We start from the raw sequence: 21,271 nt of genomic DNA, 5'->3' as shown, positions 1-21,271 counted from the left end.
ATTCACGAATATCAAATTAACATCTCAGACCCCTATAGATTCTCATGTTTACCATGCATTATGTTTCAATATCGTTGTCATTGGAATCATTGTAATTTGTGGTTGAATTCTTTATTAGCACACTGTTACTTAGGCCGAAATTTGTGCTGAATCAGTGCAGAACCTTTATGAATTATTGCATTCTTTGATACAAGGAGCTCAAAGATTGTTGGGATCTCGAGAGTATTGTGTGCCCGGCCGAGCTATATTTTCTGTTTTCTGGCTGTTGCATTTTTTTTTTAATCCAACATTAAAGGAACTGTTCTATATCCCTCTAAGTATGCTTACCCTTCAAGTTCCATCCTAATTGGTCCCAAAAAATAGAGCACCAAGTACTATACTACTATAGGTTTAATATATATTTTTTTTTTTTTGCTTTAAAAATGTGTGTTTACTATGACAATGATTTACTTTATAACAGTGAAAACCCGAAAACATGTACATTTTATAACAGTTCGTTAAATACAAAAAATAAAAAGATGTTGCGCCAATTTTAGTTTTTGTTTTTATTTTTTCACAGTAGAATGCTGCACTGACAAATCCAAACACTTTTCAAATCTTTCTCACTCGTTCTACTCGTACATCCGCCTGTCGAAAACTGCTCGCAGCTTGTGCGATGAGAATTAACGAAAAATAACGTCCTTCAGTAACATTTTACTGTAAGTACACGAAGTCAGTGCGTCCTCAAACGTGGCCACACCCAGCGAAAATGAACTTCGCCACGAGCCAAATGCCGATGTCGGTAGCCGCAATTTCTAATTGAAAATATCCAAAAAGTTTCAAAACAAATGATTATTAAACGGCATGGCTCTAACTACCGACGTTAAATTTTCTCTTCAACAATTTCTACATACTTTGCGAGAAGCCACCAAACGCAACCTACTTGTGCAGCGTGTGGGTGTAAAATTACCCCGTGCGGGGGCGAACAGCCCACGTCCATCTCTACCTGCACCGCCAGTTACAATCATTGTTTTTCAACCCAGCTAACCTTGACTTCGCCAAGGCTAGTTGCGTAAACACGGTAGAGACGCAAAACTAAATTAAAAGTTTGATTATGTATGCAGTAGGTTATTGCAGCGTTCATACCAATTACTTTATAAGCAAACATTTAAATTTATTCCGGATAAATTATAATACATGAACTAAAAAAAGTGGAATAAAACACATAAAAACAACATAAAATTTACAAATCCTATACGTGACGCCCGGCCGTAGCGATCACGTTACCTGCGGCACAAAAGCCTTGCCTTCGCATAAGTCTAAGTCCGTGCTTCAACACGCGTGAGGAGGGGGGGGGAGGGGGGGTCCACACCAAATGAAAAGTTTAAAATCGTTGATGGGAAATACGTTGCCGTTCATTCCAAATTATAAAAAATATAATGCAGCTGATGCGGGCCGCGGCAACGATAACTCCGCGTAGCAGTCTCCAGGGTTAACATTTCAAAACGATGTGTGGGTCGTGTCCCAACTCCCTTGCACGGAGTTACCCTGGGAACCCATATTCACAACTGACCCGCAGTCGGTCAACGCCCGCAAGCTTCTCTCTGCCTAGAGTCCAAACAGTCCGCTCCCCGCATACGTCACACTCCCGTGACGTCATCCACCTCCCTCCGCTAATTCCCCCTCTTTCATACGCGGACAAGTCCATTCAGCAGAGGTAAATGGCCGCACGGAAAACCACAGTCTTTGATTAATTTTAACTAAAACTAGTAGACGTATATATAAATAAATATGAAAACATTACCTAAAAAAAATTACGTTAAAATTAAAATTAAACATAATAAAACATTAAACATAATAACCTGAGAGACCAGAAGTGTCTCAACCTCACCGACAAAAAAAAAAAATAAAAAAATATATTACCCCTTTGAGTTATCTAACTATTAGGTCCGCGTAAAGTAAGTAACACTTAAAGCAACACGTAGAAGACGAAGTAAGAAAGACTCAAAAGAGCCGGGAAAGAGAAAAACACAAAACTAAGACACAGATAGCAAACTCGAAATAGCACTAAACACTAACTGTAAAGCGCGACCCATAGCTAAACTCTCCAAAGGTTTTACAAAGAAAATTAAAGTAAACTAAAATAATTTAATCCTGGATGTAAATTTAACCATTTAAAAAAAAAATACAGCGGCCATGAAACTTTCTTTCCAAAACAAATTTTCCACAAACGGCTATAGGTAACTTAGATAAATGTCTAATACATACTAAATTTATTAGAGTCCAAAAATCCAGCTACCTGCAAAAATTACGGCAAACATTACAATATGTAAATAAAATATAAAAGACTCGCTAAAACACTTTCAAAAATTACGAAATATATTCTTACAATCATAATTTAAATATAAATATAGATATGAAAGTATATGAATTTTCTCACTTATTTACATCACAACTCCTTTATATCAATTAGAAACCAATTTACATTCGGACTACCCCTGACAATAGGGCTTCAACTGCGAAAGGTGAGCCTTTTTCACCCGAAAATGGTTCCCACATTCTTCTAACAAAACGGTAACGGGCCCCAAAAATTTCTTAATAACATAAGGACCCCCAAAGGCATACATCAATTTCGCCGTCTTACGCTTTCCTTTATCGCTAAGATGGTGCTCCCTACACAAAACTTCCTGGTTTACTGTAAACGGATTTGGCAACCGCCCTTTATTGTATTGACCCCTAACTACCTCCTTACTCTTTTCCAAATTCATCGCGACATCTACCCACACTTCTTCCAACTTACGCGGGCTATGAATTAACAAATTCTCCGGCGAAATGCCCCACACATTTAATAGGGGATGGCAGATGTCTCGCCCCAAGAATATTAACGCCGGCGTAAATCCAGTAGCCCCATGCTTGGTCATATTAAAAGCCATATTTAAAAAAATTAAAGGCTCATCCCATTTTTGATGGTCTTTCTCACTAAAGATGGTCATTGCTATTTTCACATTTTTATTTACTCTTTCAACAAGATTTGGGTTCGGATAATAAGGACTCGTTTTAATGTGTTTAATACCCCAATTAAGACACATGCTTTGAAACAGCTGACTACAAAAATAACTGGCGTTATCCGTTACAACCTGTTCGGGCCCACCAAACAAACTCCACACCTTCTCCACAAGGGCTTTTATAATCTGGCTACTTTTCATATCCCTCAACGGCAAAAATACGCAATATTTACTTAAACCATCAACCAAAATTAACAAACAACTATTCCCTTTCGTCGACCTGGGTAAAGGACCGAAAACATCTAAAAATACCCTCTGCCAGGGGCGCGTAATACTTTCCACACTATGGTACCCAACTTTACAATTTGAGGTTGTTTCGCCAACTGGCAGGAGACACATCCTTTAACATATTTTCTTACGTCCTCTTTAATGGTAGGCCAATAAAAATTATCAGAAATTTTGTCTAAGGTTTTTTCGACACCGTTGTGAGCTCCAACTTGCGAGTCATGGAAATAACGCATCAACATATTGACCAACGCACGTGGCACATACAACCTTCTCTTCCCCCCTTTACTGTAGTGCAGTTTTTCATTATGAATCTCAAAATTTTTGTATTGGGGGATTTGAATATTTTCCCGGATTTTTCCTACCTCCTCATCTTTATCTTGCCATTCCTTTAAATCGACAAAACCCTCTGGGAAATTTCCTAATACATTACAACCATCAAAATTCTCCTCACTCTCTTCGTCTAACCTTTCACCTACTTCTTCAATCTCCTCGGCATTATACATACGCGATAGCGCATCCGCTACCACATTCTCAGATCCTTTGACATGCTTGATTTTAAAATTAAATCTACTTAAGCGCATTACCCACCTCCCAATCTTACCCAACTGACGGGGGTGGGTAAACAGCCACGTCAATGCCTGATGGTCGGTGCACAAATCAAACTCTGCGTGCTCTAAAAACGTCTCTAATCTCTCCAAGGCATAAATACAGGCCAGCGCCTCCTTTTCATACACGCTGTACTTCTGTTCATGTTGGTTTAGGGTACGACTGATGTACATTATAGGTTGCATTCCCAGGGGGCCTTCCTGCAATAATACTCCTCCCAAAGCCAAACTTGAGGCATCAACCTGCACCACAAACGTCTTTTCAAAATCGGGCAAGGATAAAACAGGCGGGCTTGAAATTGCTATTTTGAGTGTTTTAAACGCCTTTTCTTGTTCCTCCCCCCACTCAAAGGATATCCCTTTCTTTTTTAAGTTATTTAAGGGGGCACAAAGTTCCGAATAATTCGGGATGAACCGGCTAAAAAACCCAATCATCCCCAAAAATCTCATAACCCCTTTAACATTTTTTGGAGGAGGATAACTGACAATAGGCGAGATTTTCAAAGGATCCATCACTAATTTACCCTCACCAATAATGAAACCTAAAAAGTGTATTTGCTGCTTTGCCCAACAAATTTTTTCAGGATTTAGGGTAAACCCAGCCTCTCTCAATTTACCTAACACTATGCGTAAATGCTCAATGTGCTCCTCCAAACTATTTGAATACACGCAAATATCATCCAAAAAATTCAGAGCAAACTTGTATTGCACGTCCTGCAAAATTTTTCCTAAGATTCTTGACAGGCATTGTGCCCCAAAATTCACCCCAAACGGCACGCGGGTCCACTCATAATGTCCCCAAGGGGTGACGAAACCAGTATATATTTGGCTTGATTCATCTAAAATACATTGGTGGAATGCAGCATTTAGGTCCAAGATGGTAAAAAACTTAGCCTTTCCTAGGTATTGAAAAATAGTATCTATTTTTGGTTATGGGAACGGATCAAGCCTAATCTTCTGATTCAAAAGACAGTAGTCCAAAACAATACGAAATTCGCCAGCTTTCTTCTTCTTTACTAAAAATGTGGGTGATGCATAATTTGACTTTGAGGCAGTTATTATACCTTCTTTTTGCATGCAAATCCTGAATAATTTCCCTAAAGGCTTTCATTTTTGGGGGCGAACACTGGTATGGTACGCATTTAATGGGGATATCGTCTGTCAACTGAATTTTATAGGGGTCCAAAACACATTTACCTACTCTTTTGGTAATGACATCCTGAAATTCATCAATCACTCCCTGAATTTTCTCAACTTCGCTTATACTCAACCTTTCTCAGCACCCCTCTATCCCTCCACAAATTACCTGTTCGCTACCCTGGGGTTTTTCCAATCCAATACGATACTTTGGTGCAAAACCGAAACTTAACATTCGAGTCCGGCAATCAATAACCGCTCGAGTATCACTCAAAAAATCAATTCCCAATATCATATTATACACCAAATTAGAAATCACATAAAATTCCCGATACCACGAGAATTTATCCACTTTTATATGCATAATTACTTTCACAACACTCTTATGAATTTTCCCGTCAGCTGTTTGCACCTGTATACCTTCCCCTCTCTCTAAAATATGCCCAACTCGTTTCCCTTGTTTCAGGCATTGCTCAAAAAATTCTTCGCTCACGAAACTCTTACTCGCTCCGGTATCTACAAGGGCTTTGACAGTATTCTTACCCACTTCTACCTCCACACATAAATTATTTCCACTTCGCATCACTAACATATGGTGCTTATCTTTAAATCGAAAATGATTAAGTTTCATCTTCTGCCAAAATCTACTCGTTAAATGACCACCTTTACCACAGAACCCGCAACGCTTCTTACCACTCCTCCATTGCTTACACCATTTTTGTACATGTCCCGTGTTACCACAACAAAAACAAATTTTATTAGAATTACCCACATAACCATTCCTACGAAAACACGTATCTCTTATATGACCTTTTTTCTTACAAAAATCGCATATTAAGGGTGTCGCCTTAAACTGGGAATTTTCCTCAATGGACCTTCCACTAGAAAGTTCTATACCCCTATTTTCGCCTCCCACCTCCATTAAGGCATTCCCGGTTTCTATTTCCTGAGCGGCCGCACTAACTTCCCCTTCGCTGGACTGCTTGCTAGCATAATTTACATTATCCACTTCCACCGCCCAGTCCATTAATCCCGAAATACTTTCCGGCCTCTTAACAAACGAACATTCCACTCGTATTTCAGGGGCCATATTTTCAATAATCATAGAAATAACTTCGTGATCCAAAAATCTCACTCCAAATATTTTTATGTGCCTAATGACATTGACCACGAAGTGCGCAGTACTTTCTCCATGCTTCTGAAAACGACTCACATACTCGTGTATCAAACCAAATTTAACTCTCCTCGGGCACAAATTCTCCCACAACATCTCACGAACTTGCTCCCAACTACGCTTTTCTACCAATCCACGCGCAATAATTTCCCTCATTATGCCGGTACTTTTCCCCAAAAGACACCTCAACATACTATAATCATCACAAAAAATTTTTGTATCATTCAACATTTCGACTTCAAGCAATATTTTCCTCAACTCATCACCATTATTTGCCTCTAATCACGGAAAATTTTTCAAAATGTTGACACCAATAGTTGCCAGTACATCGGCTGCCAAATCCTGTTTACGAGCATTCTCAGGGCTTTCCACAAATGACCACTCGTCTCTCCCGTTGATGTATTCGACTAATTTAAGACGTAGTAAGTGCACGTCATCATTGTTCTCTACCATCCGCCCTGCGGCATGCAAATTGGCAATTAACTGCTCCCTTTCTAAGTTGAATACCCAGCTGTTTGCCATGTCTAGGGTGGACCGAATCAATGACAAATGTAAAACTACTGCAGCTGCAATAACCACTGCAACTCTAAAAGCAGAGTGGCGCACTTGTGGGTGTAAAATTACCCCGTGCGGGGGCGAACAGCCCACGTCCATCTCTACCTGCACCACCAGTTACAATCATTGTTTTTCAACCCAGCTAACCTTGACTTCGCCAAGGCTAGTTGCGTAAACACGGTAGAGACGCAAAACTAAATTAAAAGTTTGATTATGTATGCAGTAGGTTATTGCAGCGTTCATACCAATTACTTTATAAGCAAACATTTAAATTTATTCCGGATAAATTATAATACATGAACTAAAAAAAGTGGAATAAAACACATAAAAACAACATAAAATTTACAAATCCTATACGTGACGCCCGGCCGTAGCGATCACGTTACCTGCGGCACAAAAGCCTTGCCTTCGCATAAGTCTAAGTCCGTGCTTCAACACGCGTGAGGAGGGGGGGGGGAGGGGGGGTCCACACCAAATGAAAAGTTTAAAATCGTTGATGGGAAATACGTTGCAGTTCATTCCAAATTATAAAAAATATAATGCAGCTGATGCGGGCCGCGGCAACGATAACTCCGCGTAGCAGTCTCCAGGGTTAACATTTCAAAACGATGTGTGGGTCGTGTCCCAACTCCCTTGCACGGAGTTACCCTGGGAACCCATATTCACAACTGACCCGCCGTCGGTCAACGCCCGCAAGCTTCTCTCTGCCTAGAGTCCAAACAGTCCGCTCCCCGCATACGTCACACTCCCGTGACGTCATCCACCTCCCTCCGCTAATTCCCCCTCTTTCTTACGCGGACAAGTCCATTCAGCAGAGGTAAATGGCCGCACGGAAAACCACAGTCTTTGATTAATTTTAACTAAAACTAGTAAAGACGTATATATAAATAAATATGAAAACATTACCTAAAAAAAATTACGTTAAAATTAAAATTAAACATAATAACCTGAGACACCAGAAGTGTCTCAAGCGTTCGACGGACGACTGGTTAATTCATGCCACCGTTTCCTCCACGCAGGGAGGAGAAGTCACATGACCTCACCGACCAATCACACGCACGCTTCATTCACACTACAGATCACAAGCCAATAGGAAAATAGAACACACATTGAAAACAGTTTTCTATCCATAGAGCCAGGGACTTTACATTCTCCTTCTCTCTGCCACACAGTGAGACAGCAGTTATCACACAGTTCCCACGACCAGTGGTGAGTCCCAGCTTTTATCTTTGTTGGCGGGGAATCACTGTTTCTTTCTCACTTTCACTTACAGGCCTCTTATGCCTCTCTCTAATACATACCACACCAAATCCGTTGTTCAAGAACCTTATGTACCAGCAATAATAATACAAATTACTTTACAAAATTAAACTTATTTAGAAAAAACCTGAAAAAATAGGCCAAAATAGGCAAAAATCTAGTACAGTGACTTATTTGTGAATAATTACATAAAAAATACTGATGATTTAAAATGTCTGTTAAAATACCAGGGACATTCTTAACACACATAGCACGTGCAAATAACATATATTAATAGCCATAACATCTGATTATACTGTTTCATAACATATACACCACTCAAAAAACATTGACTTATTCATTGGCGTAGCTGTGTTCATAAAGTTGGGGGGGACAAATAATGATTTTGATGTCATGTATACCCATTCCCCTCTTACTAAGACAGGGGGTCCGGGGGTCCTCCAACGGAAAATTTTGATTTTAAAAGTGCAAAAAAAAAACTTTTTAAGCAGTTTTTGTATCTAACCATTGGATACATCGATGTTAAAATTATTATTGTTTCCTTAAGATAAAATTTGATGAGTGAAGAAATTACAAATAAAGTTGGGCAGAATAATATTATAAAATAAAAATATCACGGTCTAGAAAGTTGGGGGGGACAGTCCCCTCCACCCAAAAAGTTCAGGGGGACACGTCCCCCCTGTCCCCCCCCCCCCCCCCCGTTTCCTACGCCCCTGGACTTATTAATACTTACATATACAAAAAAGAAGTTTAAAAGAAAAATATTTAGCTAGGAGGGCAGGTTTCTTGCAACGTTACAATTTAATGTACCTCTTGTGAAAAGTTGACTATAATAAAAACAACAGAGAACATTAAATTAATATATAAATATACATGTAGCAATGTCAGGTTTACATTTAGATAATAAACACAACTTAAATCATAACCGGGCTTTGCAGGCTTAACATCAACATTTCTGATTGATTTGTTTGTTTTCTATACACATTATTTTAACCCTCATCATTTATTTTCTGAGCAGGTTGCTAAAACATTTATTGAGATGTAAATAATATTTTTATGATAGCACTCTTAGACTATTATATGTAAAATTATAGAAGCATAAATTTTTATTTTCTGTGGAGGGAAAAAAGTTTATTTTAACCTTTAACTATCCTTGCATCATATTTTTTGTAGCACATGATTTTTGCATAATACCTGCAGAGAGAGAGAGAAAAAAAATTAGTTTGTCTCTCTGGTTAGAAGGAACATCTGGCTGTTTACAGGAATCAACGTAAGCAGTTTACTGTATTCATTTCCAACTGTTTTTATTGCCAGGTCCCAAAAAATTAAAACTTATTCTATAGGTAGGGACAAGATTATTTGGTGAATTGCGATAATATGTTGATACACCGCATAACATTGAAATGCATGTTAATACATCATAAAGCACCAGAATGCAATTTATGTTATGGAATTACAATTAAGAAGTATTTAACAAAATCATAATACAAATCATAAAAAGTAAACTTTTAAGGAATGTCATTATTTCTGGACAAAAAGTTGTATCAAAGTGTATGGATCAGAAAAATTAATTTTATGTATTTCTATTGTTGTGGATCTCTTATTGAATTATTTTTAGACCACAATGCTCGCTAATTTATTTTTATTGGTCTGAATGTATCTATTTTAGACCATATTATTACAAATTATTTTATCGTAAAAATGCAGCATGTAAATTTTACCACTATTCTGGTGTAGTAAGTATTTAAAAATGAAATTGGACTAAAAATAAAACCATAAAATCTTATAGGTGATAAAAAAAAATGAATGAAAGATAAAAGCAAGTACAGTAAATAGATACCATTTAGGAAAATAATAATTCAAAAAATTAACCTTTGGATCTATAAATAGATACAGTCTTGTACTTTTAATAAAATTTCCCTGTTAATAAATCTAAATTTCTAAGTACCTTGAGAAACTTTTTAAAAGGTATTTACTGGATACCAGCTGATGTACCCTCGCTTCGCTTCGGAAGTCTATCACACTCCTTATTAGGTCTTAAACATGCCCCACCTTGTGGGTACGCCACTGCCATGCCTCGAATGAAAAATAAAACAAATTTAAGTTTCATTACCAAATCATGAAACAAAAATATAAAAAGACTATAAAGAGAACTAAGATGAATTTCGGAAACATTCGCTTCAGAGTACAAATGGCCCCTCCTTGAGAATCCGCATGTCAGGCCTCACTGTCTCAGTGCTATGCGAACTACAGGCAGACAAACTCTTTCCTTTATTAACATAGATTACATAGCATGAATTTTTTTTTATTATCTAATTGATGTGCAGGAAAAAAAAATAGTATAAGCTTAGAACATCTCCTCTCCAATGTATGGTGCTTAAGAAAAAGGTGCCAACGTGCCGTTAAGGTGACCTTTTTCTTTGTCAGTTGGGCAGGAAAAGATACGTAATTACCTTAGCTATCAAAAGATAAACATTGTTGGGGGGAGATACTATGCTAGGGAGATGTGGGTGTACCCACATCCAGTCAAGCCACTGTGTGTTATCTACCATTAAAACCATGTCACGGTATGCCATGGTTGCTGAGTACTAATGCTGTACCTTCATGGCCTAATGTTTTCCATCCCCATCCATACAAGTTTTTTTCTTCTTCTCTTTGCCGTGTTTTAATGAAACGAACCTGATCACCGGGTGAAGCTGCTTACAAATAATTCTGCATGCTGTTTTTCTACTATCTCAGATGTTGATTAAATATAAGAGGAAATTAAATATATTTACTAAAATATATTGAAATTAATCTCATACCTTTTATTTACCAACAATCTGGATTGAGGAGGCCTGAAATTGGTCAACTCCACACCTATATTTTGTGCTTTTTTTTACAGTCGTGCATTTTATCCTTATCAGTATGCAGACAGTTCCAATCTGGTTTTTAACATCGTTATTTATTTCTCTGTCTTTAAAAAAGCTGTTAGCGGTTAATGCATTCCATACACATGTAGTTATGTTCCTGAACAACCACTTTAGATTGGACTTTTTTCTAACTCAAAGCCAATAAGTCTTTGATTTGACTTTGATCTTCTGAAGCTTCGCAGACCCCCATAAAACATTATTTACAAGGGATAGAGTTATAGTAAAGTCATATTATTTAATCAGTCAATGACACAGACTCATTTTGACTATAATCATTGCCAGCATAACCTAGCCACCAACCCAGGCACCTCACTTCTGCAGGGACTACAGGACATGTTTAATTCACTAACATTTGGAAAAAATGTTATTTCCTGGATTGTGTCACATAATTCAAGAGCTTTGAAACAAAGGATAAATTTACTTGACAGCAACATTTTTGTAATGCATAGGTATTTAAATTTAATATACAGTCAAACCTCTATCTATCGAACTCGCATGTATCGATTGTCCGTGTTTATCGTATACTCTCTACGGTCCCGGCAAAATTGCCATACAACTAAGGTTAAAAAAGTCCGCTTGTACCGATGTTCGAATTATCGTTTTGTCCGCATTGATCGTTCAAAATATGTGGTCCCGTCACTATAAATTATAATAGATGATCGTTTAACCATAAAGATTTTGCAGAAATATACATTTCTTAGTAAGAAACCGTCATAAAAACAGTAACGATAGTATATGGTGGTAAAAATCACCTTAAATCTGCAGCCAAGTAATGGAGCACGTAAATATGAAGAAAAGACAAATGAACAACAACTTACGAATAAATTGGATGATGTACCATAACTACAGTACAAACCCAATTGTTATCCTAAGATAATTACCATAAAAAGAACTAAAGATTCTTTGTCGATACCATAATTACCACAGAAGCACGATAGCTACCACATTTGCACTACAGTTACCGTAACAACCGAGATGTATATTTACCGTGACGGTAATGTATTTATTTATGACATATTAAAATTAAAGAATTTATTGAAAAATAGGATGTTAAATTTTTATATGTACGTTTGGCACATGTTGCGAAGAAATAATGCGATCTGAAAGAATGCAGTACTACTACGAAAAGTGAAAAGGGTAATTGTGGATTTTTAGGTTATGGCAGTCTCTCTCGTTTTTCAGTAATATCGGCCGAAAATTAACAAGCGTATCTGAAGTCGGCAGAAATGCCGATTCAACTTAATATTGGCAAAATCGGCTTCTTCAGTACAGCTCTACATTTTATGACATGAGTAAACATACCTATTTCAGACTTCAGGATATTGAAAAAGACTTTAATTTCCATGTAGATTTATAGTGCGTATGTTTTTTTTTTTTGCAAGTGTAAATTAAATTAAGTAAAATACTTCCATTTTTATTTATTTTTCAACTGATTTAACTTTAATGACATGTAACTGATATATTTCTGACACTAATTTTGAGGTTGAAATATTTTTTTTAAATTCTTAGAGTGAAGTCCACATCTATTGAATGTCCGCATCTACTGAATTTTTTTGTTGGTCCCCTGAAAAACGATAGATAGAGGTTTGACTGTATTGTCAAATGAGCATGAAGTTAAATGAGCCATTTTAGTATCTCAATATTTATTTGTCTTTATTTTATAAATACATCACATTATATTTGTTTACAATCAAATTAGTCTTCAAAATAACCCACTCATGCATAATTAAGGCTTTCAATTATGTGATATTTTAAAGTCCTTTTTTATGTATGTATACACATAACATTTGTCTCTAATGCAGAACTCTCATAGGATTAATTAATTTTTTTAGCTATCGGGAGATTAATCTAGTGAACCATTTGTTCTCATAATAATTTTTTTTTACGGTCTGTAATATAGGACTGTTTATTGGAGAAATTAGTTCATTGCATGCTAAATAAAAAAAATAGTACTTTTATTTGTGCCTTTATGTAAAATTTTGGTTTGAAAATGGAAGGAAAATGACTGAATTATATTTCTCATACTTCTTTCCTTTATCATTTAACACACAGTATGTGGGCACCAGATTAAGTGAAATCTGAAAAGCCTGTACTTTGTTGTATGTTGGCTTTTGCCTTAATCATCAGCATGGCGAGTTTTAGTTATTTACAATTAATTACATGTCACCATACTAACAAATTGTCATTAAGTGGTTGAAATTGATTATTTATGTATTAAGGACTTTTTTTATGTGTGTGTACTAAATGTATATGATATATATTTCTAGGGCTGTACGAATATCATCTTTGTTGCAATCAAATGTGAATAGAATGTTTGCAAATATTTGTGAGTATTAAGTAATTTAGAATTTATATTTTACATATATTTATCTGATGAAAGGTTGTTTAAAAAACACTAAAAATGTATTTCCCCCCCAAAAAAAATTTATTACTTTTAGTTCCCTGCATCAGAATTAAAACATTTTTGTAATCTCTTAGAGAACTTAGTGAACAAAATAAATCACAAAAAAAAAAAAAATAAGGAAAATATTTAATATCTGGAAAAATAGTTAAATCCTTAATGAAGCTTGAATGACTAACACACACACACACAACACTCCAGAAAATTAATAACTATATTTTAGAGCTTTTGTTGGTACCACAATTTAAAACATTTTTTTGGCTTCTGGACTGGGAACATTTCTGTTTTGAGTTATTATCAATGTTGTGCAAGTCCTCGTGTCTATTGTCGAGGGCAGAGATATCTTGCCAATTGTTTCTGAGCCTTAATTGGTCCTTTTGGGTGTCCACAACAAGTTTAGGGTCTGACCAAACAGGAGGTCTGTTTGCAGAGGTCAGGTGCTACAGCATTGAGTTCAAAATTCACCGCTGCAGTTGAATTAAATTAATCAATTATCATCCATCTTTTATCAGTGTTCACTAAATGTTGAATTCACTACAGCTCAGTTAATCTTTGAATACATGATCATGATAAAATTTTGGCTGTTTTAAAAAATCATATTGACTGGTAGCGGTAGTTATTTGTGAGTTCTTATTGTTACCAAGTTTGTTTGAAATAGGCTGCTTAAGAGAAATTTAGATGTTACTACACTTAAGGTGTGCAATAAGCTTTAGTACATTTCATTTGTGGTTGGTTTCTACATGTTGTATTCAGCTACTATATTGCTTTATTAATTTGTTTGCACATAATATAATGAGTGCACTTATTTTCAATTAAAAACCTTACTTCACTTCCACACTTGTTACATGGGAGAGACCTTTATCACAAAGTAATTTTTGTGCAGCTTAAAATATAATTTTGGCCTATATTATTAGTTTTTTTTTTTTACTTTTTTTTTACATATGTTACAAAAACTGTTGGAAATAATGGAAAAGATTTGCCACTATGTTGTTTTAATGTAAATGCTGTTTTATTGTCTTTAGTATAAATAATAACTTATTTGTAAACTGTAAGTTATTAAGATATTATCTTTCTTATACAAACAAAATTTAATTTGTGTTCCAAATATTTACAACTAAGATGAACATGCAGACTGAGAAAGGAAGCAATTGCGTGGGATGTGAGAGGCTCCAATTGTTTGTAAGGACCAACATTGAGGCAGTAATTAATTTTATTTTTATTGGGAATAAAGTGACAGCAGTGAGGTCATTGGAGATGGAACACAGAACAAACATTACAAATTGCAGATATTGGGGAGGTATTGGCCATGGCCTGTGTTGAGGAAACCTCCCAGAAATTGCTTGGAGTCAATTAGGGAAACAAGATGGCCAGGCCGGGTTTCAAACCCGGGTACTTCGGAATTGGTAGTCCAGTGTCTTACCTCTGTGCTGCTTTGCTACGTCTGGGGCTGTAGAGGTAAAAAAAGTGAGGAGTTCTCTGAACATCAGAAGTGTGCAAACTGATACTAAAACACTAGGTCTCTGCGAGAAACGTATCACAGAGAGTGACAAATGCAAGAGTTATTACATGGCAAACCTACAGTACGTTTGTATGGCGGTGTTCATGCTATTTTGCTCCAGTTGCAATTCATATTTACTTTACATTATGTTTTGAATTGTTGGAAAATCCTGAGCCGTTCTAACAGGGTTGTGTTTGGATCGTATGTAACTATTTACTTGAACTGTGGTAGCTGAGAGTACTATGTAATAAGTTTTAACCATATGATTATTTATGAGCCAACCTGATCTATTAAATGGTGACTTAACATAGGTAATACTTGAATAGAGGCAGTTAGTTGGAAAAAAAAAACATTTTTGGTAACATTAGATTAAAAATTTCTTAACAGTTACAGGGAGAACAGTAACACAACTTTCTTTTTCTAGAGCATTGAAAGGTCCGCCAGTGAAATCCTGAGATATAAGAGGGATGACTGCCTATAGTCTCACAACCGCATGGTCCACCTTCACCTTTGCTAAAGGAGTGATTTCTCAAGCAATCTTGAATCTTCAGTGCTTGAAGTGGGGTCGGTGGAGGACGGTACTTTGCCTTCAGTGTGTGCCTATTTGCAGCAACAAACGTGAAAGCATTTTGTCAACGGTTTTTAGAACTTTCTGAAGCTGGGAACAGGTAGCACAACAAAGAAAAAAATAATGATTGTATTAACAAAAAGCATGTATGTATTGTTTTTCACAAACGTAATAAAGGCTGAATTCAAACTGTCTAAAAAAAATATAAATCTTTTCATGTGTGTTGAATGCAGACTTATTCATTAATATTACTTCCCCTTAGTGCAAAGCGATGTACTGCAGGGTTTCATCAGCAACATTGTTTAAGCAAAATCCTATTTAATATGCTATATAATGAGTTTAATGGAAGAACTGATTAGAACCAGTCATGTTCGCACTGTTGCTGACCACCAAACCTGAATTTTAAAAAAAAATCTTTTAACACATCTATTTATGGTTTTTACAGTTTTTTCTTAAGGGGCCCGCCTACATGTTACATCAAATGTGTTGTAGACGTTCAGCAGTTTCCTTTTTATGAAGAAACTGTTTGACCTGTGCAAATTTGTTATATAAATAAAAGAGATTAAAGTACATTCTATGTCCCTGCGGTGTCTACATCGATATAGAAAACATATGTCATAATAATATTGCATGCTGAAAACGTCAAAATAACGTATTTTAAGATGCAGACAGAACTCGTGGTTTTAAATATTTTTAAAGAAAACCACCGTAGGAACATGTATCATTCTTTTGTCATCCATCGCATATATAGTTTGAACCATGTCACAGCATTAAATTTCGAGAAATTTGTGATTTCCTATCGCATGTTTTGTGTGAATATGCTGACCATCTTGTGGCGCCCTCCAAACCCCGCCATACGCGCAGACAAAGCGCGTGAGAGAACTACCTCTCACTCTACTAGGTGAGGGGTGGGGGGCTGTTTCTGCTTCCGCCCCTTCTTGGCGTCCTCTTTAGTTCCCTTCGCGATCTGGGTTGTTTGTGTGTATGAGCTCCGGTGGGGTTCGTCTGAAGGAGGAAGGGTCTGCCCTGTCAGTTAGGCTCAGTACTACAGGGCCAGCGTTTTAAAGAAATGTCACGATATGTTACTGAATCTTAGAAAATATCCTAATTTCTTGTGATTATCATAAAAACTCTGTGAAAATTAAAGTAAAATATGTTCTCTTAAAAAGTTTTTTCATTTATTTATAAACTTAGCTTTTTAACTGGTGTGCAGACTTAGCAAATGTACCTACTAATTAAGAATCTAAAGGAATAATAAAGCCCAGGAAACGACACTTGCATCAATTGGTGACGAAAATCATGCGGTGGAAGATTTCTCATGTAATTATTCGGGATATTACGTACTCATATTTTCCTGAATGTATAAAAAATAATGCATTGATTTGTTGTAACCATGGCTAAGCCCCAGCATAAGCTAGGATGATTTTGCTTGAGAGCTAAAGTTTAATCCATATTTGGATATATTTAGGGCTAAATGTTTTACTACCAATATTGTGTTTGAGCGTGTTAATTTAAGGGAACTATTAGCCTTTTAGTGTTATGAAGCATCTGTACAAGGTTTGATTTGTCAGTAATAAATGTGAATAGCGATGGCAGAAAACGGGGTATAATTCACGAGTTTAACAAGGCACAGCCCACGGAAAATTTGCAAACAAAACATCCTACGTAAACAAAATTCAGTTTCAAAGCGGCGTAAATGACGCGATCCGAAACCTAGAATACGAAGAAGAAAACGTTTGGTAATGAGTGGCCCAGACTGTCATTACGGCATTTTTTGTGTTTCTTTTTTTTCGTACAGACCATACAATGAGCTCAGCTTACACAAAAGTTATTGATAATTTTATTTATGGATAATGGTTTTTTGCTCATTTATTAGTTTTAATTTATTTCCATATTTTATTAGCTTAAGCAAGCATATTTCAAATAAAAAAATTTTTTGTTGCTTCCAAACACTTTTAGTATATATATTATTCTAATGATTATCGTAATTTAGTGAGTATGGATTATTGTTATGTCTTTCCTGGTATGTTAGGTCTTTTGAGATCCAGGCGACGTTTTTAAACCTTGAGTAATTGAGCTTGTGTTTCTGGTAGTGCATGTTTAACAGTTTTCAATGAACAGCTATAATTCAAAATGTAAACAATGCTGACAATGGAAATCGTTAAACATAATTTCCATAGAATCATTATGCTTTGGTGTTGTTCATATTGTATTTTACAGAAGGCAGTTAAAATGAATATGGATTATGTGTATTAAAAATTTGTTTACTAATGTAATGTCTAGTTATGCTGCTATGTCATAATTAGTAACTGAGACAATTTTCTATGACATCAATAGACATCAATAGAAAACAAATATTCATCTAGATTTGTAGAACAGCAAGTTACTATTGTGAGATCATTAATAGAATTTTTATTATTATAAACTCTGTACACATGAAGTGAATTTTTTATAATCGATAATATATAGAAGTGACAAAAATTAGCTCCTCCGCATTTATATACTTGAATGCAGCAGTAGTTACTTATTTTGTAGCCACGAAGATTTGTAGCTGGGATTTCTATGTTTTCCAGCCAATGATCTGTCAGACAGGTTTATCATACATAATATATCTAGATACATAGTTAGGCCGTTTAACTAATTTTTAGGCACTAGATTTTTTAACGAATTAAAGAAAATAGTTTGTAATGTTTAGAACAACCAGTAATATCCTGTTGCTTGTATTTCTTGCAATCGGTTGTTTTCAATAGCATATTTATAGATACTGATTTTCGGAAAACTTATCTAAATTTATAATCCAAGCATGAGTATATTAACTATTGCAAATATTCACATATTATACAAAATTATATTATACAAATAAACAAAGAAGCCATAAACATAAAACAGAAATTGTTTGGCGTAAACATGTTAATTTTTCCCCAACATATCTTATTTATAATATTGGCAAAGTTGTATTTCTCACACAGTAAAGCTGTGACATGAATAGTCAAAAAAATGTTCGTTGGGAAAAAACTTATATTTTCTGTCAAATCTAATTACACGAACGCTCACTAAGTGTCCATCATAGTGCGTAAATCAGTTCAGGAAACAAAGGTTACAACCTCGAAAAAAATTTTCCAAAGCTGAATTTTTGCACAGTGGTAGAGTCAACTATGCTTAATAACATACCAAAAGTTTACCGCTGTAGTTATTGTGCATATCACGGAAAAAGTGCAGTTAAGTCCTCGATGACAGCGACTTGCAGCAGTCCATTAAAATACATTCCATTCATATAGTTTTAAACGTAGACTCTCCGTAAAATCATCAAAATAATCTGGAAATGCTATTACACACATTCACGTTGAAACAAATTCAGAAAGGTAATATTAAAGGTGTGATATAAATCAATTAATTTAATGAGTTTTTTTATCTCAATCAAGAATATAATAAACTGATTATAATATGAACGAATGGTCTGACGTAAAAACCTCTTAAATGAACATTTTTGCGTATTACTTAAGCTTTAAAATAACATACTTTGGAAAACGCTAGCGTAAATTATTACAATGCTAGAGCGTTCCGAGCGAAATAATGTTGCGTGGTTACGGTGTTACAGTCGCAAGAGCAGGAACGAATTTCGCTCTTACGAATTCGAGATTTCTGGAATTTTTTTACCCACACAGAAATTAAGTCAAGTGTCTTTTTTTAATAACATGTAAAAGTTCACCCCGTAATCCTTGTGCGTCACACCGAAAACGTGCAATAAAGTCCTAAATAATATTTTTTGAGCGTTCCACAATATTGCACTCCGTAGACTTCATTATTATATAAAACATCCAGTAAATAAAACCATATTAAAATAACAAAATTCCACATTATAAACCTAATTGAAAAACATATCTTTATGTTTTTCTAAACATGCAATATTATAATAATATTAGGAAAAAGGATTTTTCATTAAAATTTAGGTATAAGGAATGAAACTATATATTACATAAACCTGCAGACTTTGACGTAAAAATTATTTCAAAGACGTGGTTGTAAATTGCGTAAACTTTGAATTGGCATATTATGTAAGATACTGGTACAACTGGCATGACCGCAGAAGCGTTCCGAGCGTGGTGTGCGTACCACACTGTGGCGGTGCTAAAATCGCACGGACTGGGACGATTTTCACTGTTAGAAAACAAAGGTTTTTAATGTATGGAAGATTATCTCAAATCTGAAATTTGGTACAGAAGCAGTAAAACGTATTCTTAGTAATATATAAAACGTTCACCGCCGTTAACCATTTGCTTCACACCAACAACGTGCAGTTAAGTCCTAAATGATATTTTCTGCAACGATCAAAAATATTATGCATTTCAATAATGTAATATAGATAGTTAACTCTCAGTATGGACACCAAAATAATCGAAAAACATTGCCATATATAATTACAGTGATAAAAATCACAAAGTTGTAACATCTTATCATTAATAGACAGTTAAAATCATTGAAGTTAAGAAAACATATTTTACTCAATTTCATGGAAATATAAGTACAAATTACATAAATATGAAGAGCCCGACGTAAAAATTGATTAAATAAACGTTGTGTGTTTCATAAGCGTAAAATTGGTATATATTTTATGAGTCTGGTATGATTTTTTCTGACTGCTGGAGCATCCTGAGCTGCGTAGTGTGCCCAGCGCGAGCGACTCATAGCATAGCTGCAGTGCGGTACACTATGCAGCTCAGAACGCTTCAGTGGTCAGATAAATTGTACCAGACTCTAAACAAATACACTAATTTAAAGGCAAACAAATATGCAACAACTTTTATAAAAGCGTTTTTTCCCATTGAACTCTTCATATTTATAATTTGTGTTTATTTTTCAATTAAATAGTATAATTCTGGTTTTATTAACTTTAACGATTTTAATTGTCTATAAAAAGATCTAAGAATTATGTAATTTTTATCACATTAACCATGTAGGGCAATGTCTTTACATTATTTTGTTGTTCATGTTGAGAGTACACTACATAAATTGCATTTATGAAATGCTTTTTTGTAGATCATTGTAAAATATTACCATTTTGGGCTTAAATGCACTTTTTGGTGTGACGTTCAAGGTTGGCGGCGGTAAACTTTTAATATGTTACTAAGATGTGTTTATCCTTCCACTGTACGAAATTTCAGCTTTGTAATCATTTTTCAATGCATTAAAAAGCTTCAATTCATAGGAACGAAAATCGTCCAGGCCCGAGCGACTTCAACATCGCCGCAGTACAATGCACAGTGCCACACTCAGAACACTTCTGCAGTCAATCAATTATACAACTATCTTAACAAATATACCAATTTAAAGCTTAAAAAATACATAACATTTATTCATATTAATTTTCATGTCAGTCAATTTATATAACTGTAATAAATAATTCCATTCTTCATATATTTGGATAAAAATATTTTTCCAATATTATTAAAGAATTTCATGTGTAGTAAAACATATACAAACTTTTAACTTTTAATTTTATTACGTAAAAAGATACTTTTAATTATGTTTTTTTTTACTGAATGTCTATAATAGTAATAACGTTTATGGGTTGAAAATATTGTGCATCGTTCAAGAAGCTATTATTTAGGACTTACCTGCAAGTTTTTGAAGATACGCACAGGGTCTACAGCGGTAAACTTTTGGTATGTTATTAAGCATAGTATAATCTACCACTGTATAAAAATTCGGCTTTTGAAAAAGTATTGAGAATGAATACTTTAATTCCTGGTCTAATTATAGAGATTTAACGAAATCTGCTAGCCAGCACACAATTCAACTTAAAATAGCTTAATCATTTATGCTAAATATTTTACAATAGACCCCTTGATTTATTTATTTTAGATAAAATAATTAAATTATAGTAATGAT

The 21,271-nt window shown here is 35.2% G+C and overlaps 1 protein-coding gene across 3 annotated transcripts in view; it reads left to right on the top strand.

Moving 5' to 3' along the window:
- LOC134542746 (eukaryotic translation initiation factor 4E type 2-like) overlaps positions 1-21,271 on the top strand; it is a 55,396-nt gene that overhangs the window by 16,158 nt on the left and 17,967 nt on the right. The window contains exons 6-7 of one of the 3 annotated variants that reach the window (XM_063387245.1): positions 13,183-13,241; positions 15,239-15,591. The exons of 1 other annotated variant lie outside the window; for it this stretch is intronic. In XM_063387245.1, the coding sequence (XP_063243315.1) occupies positions 13,183-13,241; positions 15,239-15,240 (61 nt within the window). In that variant the 3' untranslated portion in view covers positions 15,241-15,591. Of the gene's footprint in view, positions 1-13,182; positions 13,242-15,238; positions 15,592-21,271 lie in introns of those variants that run through there. One more of the 3 variants, XM_063387247.1, reaches the window with a different exon arrangement.

Source organism: Bacillus rossius (assembly GCF_032445375.1).
Source record: "Bacillus rossius redtenbacheri isolate Brsri chromosome 9 unlocalized genomic scaffold, Brsri_v3 Brsri_v3_scf9_1, whole genome shotgun sequence".
Classification (NCBI taxonomy): Eukaryota; Metazoa; Arthropoda; class Insecta; order Phasmatodea; family Bacillidae; genus Bacillus; species Bacillus rossius.
The sequence above is the reverse complement of the archived record's forward strand: the minus strand, read 5'-3'. Positions and strand labels throughout refer to the sequence as shown.